Here is a 9,611-nt window from a genome sequence, read left to right on the forward strand (position 1 = left end):
GGTAGAAAAATTAGGCAAATGTTATAGTTATTCCTAAGTTAAAGATACTTTCTGCATCAGGCGAGTTTGCTCTCATAGTTTTGAATTAAAATTAACACTTATCTTTCTTACTGATGTGTTTAGTCTTTAATAATGTCGTAACAAATTTAAAGGTTTCGATGACTCTCGAAAAAAATAAAAAAGCTCTAAGACATCGTAATGAGAAAATTGGTGAAAATTTGAACATTTTATTACGTTAAGCAGGATTATTGGATTAGAACAATTTACAAACAATATATTTGGTCAGAAAATGCACAATATCTATTTCAGTAAGTTACCATCTTCCACCTCCTCCTCCGCCACCACCATATCGGCCACCTCCACCGCCTCGTCCGCCACCACGACCTCCTCCACCATATCTGTCTCTACCTCTGAATCCTCCAGCTCCGACTAATTCTTGAAGTCGTGGGTTTACAACCTGCTTGGCTTCGGTTAGTACGCTGATTAGATCTCTAGCTTTAGATCCATTGGTTGGAGTGAACAAGGTGTAAGAGGTTCCGGTGTTTCCTTTCCTGCCGGTACGTCCTGAACAAAAATAAAATAAGATCTGAACAAAACACATAGCGAGTATTATAGAACTTAAAATAGTTATCAGTGTGTGAACAGCCAGATAAATTCTTCATTAAATTCCGATAATATCCGTTTTATCATCATAAATGTATGTAGAGGGACCCATGAAAAAAGACAAAGATTAAAGCAGAAACTGAAAAAAACATCTTTTGGATGCGAGTCTATTAATTTAACGGTATGAAGGTTCATCAATACTTCCAATGTTTTTATATTCCAGTTTATGGGCCCCACTATATTCTGTTAACATGATTCATATATTTTTACCTATTCTGTGAATGTAGTCTTCGCTGTTGTTGGGGTAATCGTAGTTAATAACGAACTTAATATCGTCGACATCCAAACCACGAGCAGCGACATCTGTAGCGACCAAGATGGTTGTACTTCCGGTTCTGAATGTAAAACAAAATAAGTTATGAACCAGGTATAAATATTTCAATGTTGGAGGTAAGGGTTCAGAGAGTTATATTAATCATGGAGTTCATGGGATTGACAGATTGATTGATTTATATAATTTCATCATGCATTATAGAATGCAAACGTTTTTGCCACAAATTTTATCGATCCATATAGCTTTGCAACCCGGGATTATAAACCTTTGATATTTCAGCCTCTGAATGATGTTAACTAAAAGGAGAAAAACACTCAGGTTGCAGAGATTTAGGGATGGGAAAATAAAAGTTACGCATTTAGTAGCATTAATAATTTGTTTAAAATGAATAAACTTACTTAAACTCTCCAAGAACCCAATCTCTCTCCTTCTGCTGTTTATCTCCGTGAATACACATGGCCGGCCATCCATCACGTCTCATCAGACGCGTCAACTCGTCGGCCTTACGCTTGGTCTCGACAAAGATGATAATCTTGGCCGAAGCGTCTGAACCAATCTCTTCAAGGAGCTTAGCTAGCTTAGACTCTTTCTGGTGCTCATCACAAACGTCGACAATCTAAAGAAACAATTATCAGTAAAAATGACGCACAAACAAAAGACAAAAAAGTGCACATTTGATCAGTGCGCAAGGATAAAAATCATTCTCAGCCATATGCTGATCAAATGTCACTGAGAAGCAACAACCAGAAATCATCAGAGTTTTAAAATAGATCAAATAATTAAACCAGGGAAAAAACAGAAAATCTTTTCAGCTTGATTCAGGAGAACAAAATTGATCTGTGAAAGGGGAATAGTAAATTGATTTAAAATAAACCCCTGGATTAACAAATACCTGTAAAATGTTGTGGTTAGCGCTCAGGTCCTGGGATCCGATGTTGATATGAATGTAATCCTTGTGCAAGAAGTCATGGGCAAGCTGTTTAACCTCCTTGGGCCAGGTAGCGGACCACATGAGAACTTGTCGGTCAGGTCGGATCTGTTCAAGAATCTTCCTGATCTGGGGTTCGAAACCCATATCCAACATTCTATCAGCTTCGTCCAGACACAGGTAGGTAACTCTGAACAAAAACTCAAATATACAAAAAATAAATGAAAATGAACTTGTAATAGGTCAAGAAAATAATCAGATACCTTATCGAATCATGGATATCATGGGATTGACAGATTGATTTTTAGTTTTGATTCATCAAATTCTTTCAGAAAACGCTGAAAATTTTGGAATAGGAAGTAACCGTTTGAGGCAAATGTTCCTGAATTACGACAAGAGTGCAGTTCCACAATATATAGTGTAAAACAAAACCTTTCCGAGTGGGTAATTTGAGGTCTTCCTATTCCAGTTTTCTGGTTCTTAATATCAACATACCTTCTCAAGTTGATCTTGCCCATTTCCAGAAAATCGATCAATCTACCGGGTGTAGCTATAACAATCTCGCAACCGTTCTCTAGGTCCCTCAGCTGAGGTCCCTTCGGGGCTCCTCCGAAGACGCAAGTATTCTTAATCCTACTGCTTTGACCAAACTTCTGGGCAACCTCCTGGATCTGCTGTGCGAGCTCCCTAAACAACAAAGGTTTATTATAAATTTCAGAAGAGAAGGGAGTATTTCAAAAAGAATTGAAGATTTTCAGAAAAGATTTATAATCATCGAAGTCAAGAGTCTAACATGTATTAATAACATCATTAACAATTAGATACAGGGGTGTATTTTCTTATAGAATTGGAAATACACAGTATTAAAGAAGAAATCACTTCATTATAATTCGAAGTTTAGTCAAATCAATATATTAAGAAGTTTTTAACGTAGAACTGACAAAATTCGAAAATACACCCCGATAGAAGAAAAAAGCCTATCATACCTAGTTGGTGCAAGGACAAGTACAATAGGTCCATCTCCTCGGGCCAGATAATCCTGGTTATTACAGTGAATAATACCAGGCAGCATAAATCCAAGAGTTTTCCCGGATCCGGTCTGCGCAATCCCGACAAAATCATGACCCTGGAGGGCAATAGCGAATCCTTGAGCCTGGATAGGAGTAGGTCGGGTAAATCCAGCACGTTGAACTTCTTTGTTGATGTAGTCGGGGAAGTTTCCGTCGGCAAACTCGAAGATAGGGTTAGGGGTTCTCTCCAAACCCTTCATGATCACGATCTCGTGTTCATTCCTGAACTTCTCGACGGTCCTAACGTCAGCGTTCTTGCTGTGGGGAGCTGGGTTGTAGAAATCCTTTGTGAAGGGTTTAAGATCATGATTCTTCCAGTTAACAGCTCGGAGATTTCCTCCAGGCTGCTTTCCTTTCATACTTCCACCACCGCCTCCTCCGTATCCGCCACCACCACCTCCATATCCACCACCATACCCACCGCCTCCGCCTCCATAACTACTCCTTCCACCCCCACCCCTACTATCTCCGCCCCGACTACCTCCGTAGCCCCTGTCTCTGCTCTCATATCTGGACATCCTACAGAAAAAAAATAATTATTTCAGAACTAAGAACTAAAACAGCAGAGGTGTACAAAACGTATTTTCTGTTTTGAAACACGAAAACAATTAATTTAAGTCTTTATCAGAAAACTTTTTGTACACCCCTGGGACAGAAATATGAAACACAAGCCATCAGAACTATTCAGATTGACGCTCACCTTTGTTTAATATTAATCCATTATACAGCCAATCTCCTCAAGTTACTTCAAGGCACCCAGGCACTAACACTGCCTTGGAATCCATGTCTCCAAGCTTAGTGTCGGCCTGAGCAGCTAGGCAACTGAGGGCGTGGCAGAACTGCCCACCTCAAGGTGGACCAAATACAAAGGTGGCTCACGAGTAAATATCTCGCCGGATACCCCTGGTTCAACCAGGACCCAACATCTGCTGGGTTGCGTTTGTACCTCACCCCGTGGGAGTGGCATGATCGACGGGGACAGGGCGGGCCCTGCTCCAGCCAAGCACATACCACCTAGGCAGGAATAATTTTTATTAGTAAATAAATAGACAAGAAAAATCATCCCATTAGAAGTTTAAAGTTTAATTCAGTTAAAGGAGGCACAAACACTAAATATATATCCGAATCTGAAGGAATCTCTAAAGCTCAATATTTTAAATGAATTCGTCATAAAAATGATTTAGATTAAATAAATTGAATTCCTAAATTTGAAACAAATTCAAGATATAATCGGATTCACACTAACAAACCTGTATAAACGTTACTAAAAGGTGTAAATTGAGAGCTAAATAGTAACGTAGTTGTTCGTGTGTAGTCCAAGATACAATGGCGGAGTTATAGATAGATAAATGAAACTAGGCTGCCAGCCTGCCCCACCAAACAATTATACAAGCTCCTACACGAGGTTTTACTTTACTGCGCATGAGCAGAAGTCCATATTTGGTCTCTGCGCATGTCCGTAGAAATTTCCATCAAGTTTGCGCTTGCGCAATAACTTTTCTAACTACACGTGAAAGTAGTGAGTTGGACCGTGATTGGCTGGCTTTCCACCAATAATAAGTACTGATAGATGCTTCTAGCAAGGCGATTTATTTAAAATTCTAAAAGTACGTTTGAACTTAAAATTACAATATAAAAAATATTATTTACTATTTCCTTAGACATAAGATTATATTATTGAGATTTTCGAGAAGATTATAATTTAATTTAAGAAATTCATTTTATTATAACTTGATGAGTCCAGCGCCTATAAATATAATCTTTATGGAGTCCAGAATTTTGTCCAGTCAGTCCAGGGGCCCCAGGGAGTCTGCTCAAAATAAATTTCATTTTATATTCCGCCGTGGTTATTCGAGTTATTCCCCACCCAGTGGCGTAAAGAAGGGGTGTTATTGGGGTTATTACCTTCCCCCCCCCCCTATAAAATCCATGGGGATACCCCTCCCCCCTAGAATGGTAATTTCCCCTGAACTATTCAGGCCCTGAATGCAGGATTAGCAGGGATTACTCCAATTACTGCCCCTACAAGTTATAAGGTCCCTTGCCCCATCCAAAAAAACTTTCCCTTGTGGCGGAAATAGGGGGGTAATGGGGTTACTTACCCCCCCCTAGAATCCTGGGGGTAATCCTCCCTAGAATCCTGGGGATAATTAATTAAAATAAATTCAGTTTAATGACTATAATGAAGGATATTAAACAAGGTGAAAGCTGAAAGGTAGGAAATGATCGAGTATAGAAAATGGAAAGGGGGAGATAATGTGTGAAGGAAAGGGATGGAGTATAGAAAATGGAAAGGGGGAGATAATGTATGATGGAAAGGGATGGAGTATAGAAAATGGAAAGGGGGAGATAATGTATGATGGAAAGGGATGGAGTATAGAAAATGGAAAGGGGGAGATAATGTGTGAAGGAAAGGGATGGAGTATAGAAAATGAAAAGGGGGAGATAATGTATAATGGAAAGGGATGGAGTATAGAAAAATGGAAAGGGGGAGATAATGTATGATGGAAAGGGATGGAGTATAGAAAATGGAAAGGGGGCGATAATTTATGATGGAAGGAGATGGATTATAGAAAATGGAAAGGGGGGAGTAATGTATGATGGAAGGGGATGGAGTATAGAAAATGGAAAGGGGAAGTAATGTATGATGGAATTGTGGATAAAGTATAGAAAAATGGAAAGGGTATATAGTAATGTACAGATACGCCCCATATATCATTTGATTATCTTCAAGCTTTAAAGCCAAAATACGCGCACATAATACTCGAAAAACATTAGAATTTTCTGCAATTAATTTTCTGATTAGTCCCTACTCCCTAAAATCACAATTTTGAACTATTTACGATCTAATATGATGTGGGACACCCTGTACATTTGGAAAGAGAGGGGAGGATAGAAAAATGGAAAGGGGGAGTAATGTGTTATGTAAGATGATGTAGTATAGAAAATAGAAAGGGGGAGTTAATGTATGATGGAAGGGGATGTACTATAGAAAAATGGAAAGGGGGAGTAATGTTATACATGTGGAAGGAGAGGGAGTATAGCAAAATGGAGAGGGGGGAGTAATGTATTATGTAAGGGGATGAAGTATAGAAAATGGAAAGGGGGGAGATAATGTGTAAAGGAAAGGGATGGAGTATAGAAATGGAAAGGGGGGAGTAATGTATGATGGAAGGGGATGTAGTATAGAAAAATGGAAAGGGGGAGTAATGTTATACATGTGGAAGGAGATGAAGTATAGAAAAATGGAGAGGGGGGAGTAATGTTGGGAGGGGATGGAGTATAGAAAAATGGAAAGGGGGGAGTAATGTATGTATGTAATGCGGAAACGCCTCAAACAAAAAGAGGAAACACCTCAAATATAATATTGGGAAACAACTCTAAAATATTCAGAAATACCTTATCCTTTTCCAGTTTTGAGGGATTTCCTTCCCCAAAATTGGATTTTTGTGTGTTTTGTGGCATTGGTTCGTTTTTTCCCCATATATTTTCTTTCTGGGTTAAAAGTTGGCATAGTGTAAGGAGAGCTATAGTTTTCAAAAATTTTATTGCTCTTCTTAAACTTGTTACATTTTGAATTTTGATCATGACATAAAATATATGACGAAAAACAAATCTAAAACGATCCAAAAACGAACGTGTTAAAACGATCCAAAGACAAACGCGTTTTAACGATCCAAAAACGAACGTATAACGATCTAAAAACGAACGTGTTATAACGATCTAAAAACGAACGTGTTATAACGATCCAAAAACGAACGTGTTATAACGATCCAAAAACGAACGTGTTATAATGATCCAAAAACGAACGTGTTATAACGATCGTTCTTATAGATATAGGTTTTCCATTTAGAAAGCAAACTTTGGCAGAAGACAGTTTTAAAATCTTGGCATTATATTAAAACACTACATAAAAAATGCTAATTTTTTGAAATAAGTTTTTTTCTGTTATAAAGGGCTTAATCCCCCCTTATTAACCTTGGTGCCCCTCCCTGAAGTTATGGCCCGGCAATTATTACACGTGTGTGGGATCTAGATATTGAACCTCCCACCCCCTCCCGATACTCCTCCACCCATGGGTACGCATGCCTCCACCTTTCCACGTGGTATAAACAACACAAGAAACTCCCCCTCCAACAAACTGAAATTTACAAGCTCAATGATTTAATTATATATTTTGGAAAGATATAGTAATTATATATTTTGGAAAGATATAGTAATTATATATTTTGGAAAGATATAGTAATTATATATTTTGGAAAGATATAGTAATTATATATTTTGGAAAGATATAGTAATTATATATTTTGAAAAGATATAGTAATTATATATTTTGGAAAGAAATAGTAATTTCGAAAAACTTGACAAAAAGTACAAATTTATAATTCATGCCAAAACATCTATAACATTTATAAGATGTGAAAATTGGGTCTAAACTTTTGAAGGAGAGACTCTCTGACTTTTGAACATTTAATTTTAGTTTACGTGAATACAAAGTTTAAGTTTACCGTGAATATTTAGTTTTAGTTTACCGTGAATATTTAGTTTTAGTTTACCGTGAATATCCAGTTTTAGTTTACTGTGAATATCCAGTTTTAGTTTAGCGTGAATTTCTTGTTTAAGTTTACCGAGAATATCCAGTTTTAGTTTACTGTGAATATCCAGTTTTAGTTTAGCGTGAATTTCTTGTTTTAGTTTACCGTGAATATTTAGTTTTAGTTTACCGTGAATTTCTTGTTTTAGTTCACCGTGAATTTCTTGTTTTAGTTTAGTGTGAATTTCTTGTTTTAGTTTACCGTGAATTTCTTGTTTTAGTTTATCGTGATGTCACTTCATCTCACAAATGTAATTTTATTTAAAGGAAAGTTTGTCTAAAAGTTCCAAGTATAACTTATACTACATGGGCTGCAGAAGTCTATTGTAAGACTGTATAGTGAGAGGGTGAAGGCCAACCACAACAAATCTTAGTCCGAGCCACATTCTCCTAATTTTCTCGTCCAAGCAACCTCGAAATTCTCGTCCTTTCAAAAATGTTTTTTTACTGTCCAATCCTTGAAGATGAATATTTTTTGAAAATCTGGCCACATTAGGGAATAAATGAAATATTGAATTTTCTCTTACAAATTTTAAACTTGTGAAAAATGTATATGCTCCCAAAACAATGTTCTATAAATAAACATCTGTCTGCAGTAGTCCCTTTTCTCGTAGAATACCGCAAATTATTAGGAAATTCAATCAAAACAACTGTTTAAATTAAACATTATTTTCTCCTTGGTTATAATCGTGTGACAGGCAGAGGTAACTTGGTACAACTTTACAAGAACAAAAATTTGCCTTATTTGTAAATATATCAGAAATCAATGATTTTTATATTTGGTTTGAAATGGAAATTTATACACCATGTTAAAGTTAATACTTTGATAAAAATTATATAATTTTTATATAATTAATAATAATATAATTTATATATATAATTTGATATAATTTTTGAATTATGAAATTTAGCTATTTGGAGACAGAAGAGGTTTAAGTTTTAACCTAAAAAGTTTGACATCATTATCATGGATTTCTACCTAAGTATCAAAGTATCTAAAATCCAAGTACTTTTGCACCACGTTAATATTTTTATTTTTACGGTGGATGCAACTTTAATTTATTGAAAATTATGATCGGATAATACCTGCAAAAAATAAAATACCCTAAAATTTCATCAAAACTTGGAGAACAGATCTTATTTCCATGTGTTTACATCTACTATGTACTTATTTATGTTAAATAATGTTGTAACATCTCAAGATTACATACAATATTAAATATTTCCGAGTTTACATTTACTATGTACTTAGTACAATTTATGTTAATGTACTTAGTACAATTTATGTTAAATAATGTTGTAACATCTCAAGATTACATACAATATTAAATAACTGTACTGAGTAATTCCTTTTTATTTAAAAAGAGAATTCTTATGATCAAAAGTATCTTATTTGCTAACTTGCTTATATATATAGCTGTATTTTCAAAATTGAATTAAAAAAGTGTTTTTATCTTATCTGCAAACATGTAACGTCGTAATATATATATAAAACTGTAATATGTTTAATATTTTACAAAATCCTTAAAATATTTATGCTAAACTAAAACAGATTTCAATAAAAATTTTCAATGATTTGAAGATTTCAACATTATAAAATCTGCAAAACTTTAGTCTAACCATGTTGTATGCCCTAATGTGGCCAGATTTTCGTAAAATATTCTCATCTTCAAGGATTGGACACATAAAAAAAAATACTTTTGTAGGACGAGGATTTCAAGGTGGCTCGGACGAGAAAATGAGGAGAATGTGGCTCAAACTGGAATTGTTGTGGTTGGCCTTCCTCCCCTCCCCTAGTATGACCCTAGATACACTATCCAAGAGTATAACTATAAATTTTTCAGTTCAAAGTTTCAAAAATAACAATAAAAGTTCGGAACAGAAGGAAAACTATACCTATCTGCCATATAACGTTGAGCAATATTGAAATGTTAGGAAAAGGCTTATTTTTAAATCAAAATATTTACTTTTTTGGGAGAAATTTTTGCTGTATGAACTCGTACATTTTGGAAAATAATGTCCGGTTTATAAAGTGTCATGTCCGATTTATAAAGGGTCATGTCCGGTTTATAAAGTGTCATG

General features: G+C 35.7%; 1 protein-coding gene across 2 annotated transcripts; it reads right to left on the reverse strand.

Moving 5' to 3' along the window:
• Positions 1–253: 253 nt before the first annotated feature.
• On the reverse strand, positions 254–4,295 carry LOC111696131 (ATP-dependent RNA helicase dbp2). 2 transcript variants are annotated; one of them, XM_023465681.1, is made up of 8 exons: positions 4,186–4,295; positions 3,636–3,949; positions 2,852–3,454; positions 2,361–2,552; positions 1,830–2,055; positions 1,336–1,553; positions 874–998; positions 254–564 (listed from the first exon to the last, which is right to left on the reverse strand). In XM_023465681.1, exons 3-8 carry the CDS (start codon positions 3,451–3,453, stop codon positions 314–316), a joined length of 1,614 nt encoding a protein of 537 aa, XP_023321449.1. In that variant the 5' UTR covers position 3,454; positions 3,636–3,949; positions 4,186–4,295; the 3' UTR covers positions 254–313. The 2 variants fall into 2 exon arrangements, with proteins under 2 accessions (XP_023321449.1, XP_023321450.1); XM_023465682.1 differs by lacking the exon at positions 3,636–3,949 and having other exon boundaries at positions 4,186–4,292.
• Positions 4,296–9,611: the final 5,316 nt, after the last annotated feature.

This window comes from Eurytemora carolleeae, unplaced genomic scaffold (assembly GCF_000591075.1).
Source record: "Eurytemora carolleeae unplaced genomic scaffold, Eaff_2.0 scaffold188, whole genome shotgun sequence".
NCBI lineage: Eukaryota > Metazoa > Arthropoda > Copepoda > Calanoida > Temoridae > Eurytemora > Eurytemora carolleeae.

Coding starts and splice junctions, on each gene's coding strand:
- LOC111696131 (XM_023465681.1), bottom strand. CDS start 3,453: ATGTCCAGATATGAGAGCAGAGACAGGGGCTACGGAGGTAGTCGGGGC. Junction 1,554..1,829: donor CTAACCACAACATTTTACAG/GTATTTGTTAAT, acceptor TTGTTTCTTTAG/ATTGTCGACGTTTGTGATGA. Junction 999..1,335: donor TGGGTTCTTGGAGAGTTTAA/GTAAGTTTATTC, acceptor TTTTACATTCAG/AACCGGAAGTACAACCATCT.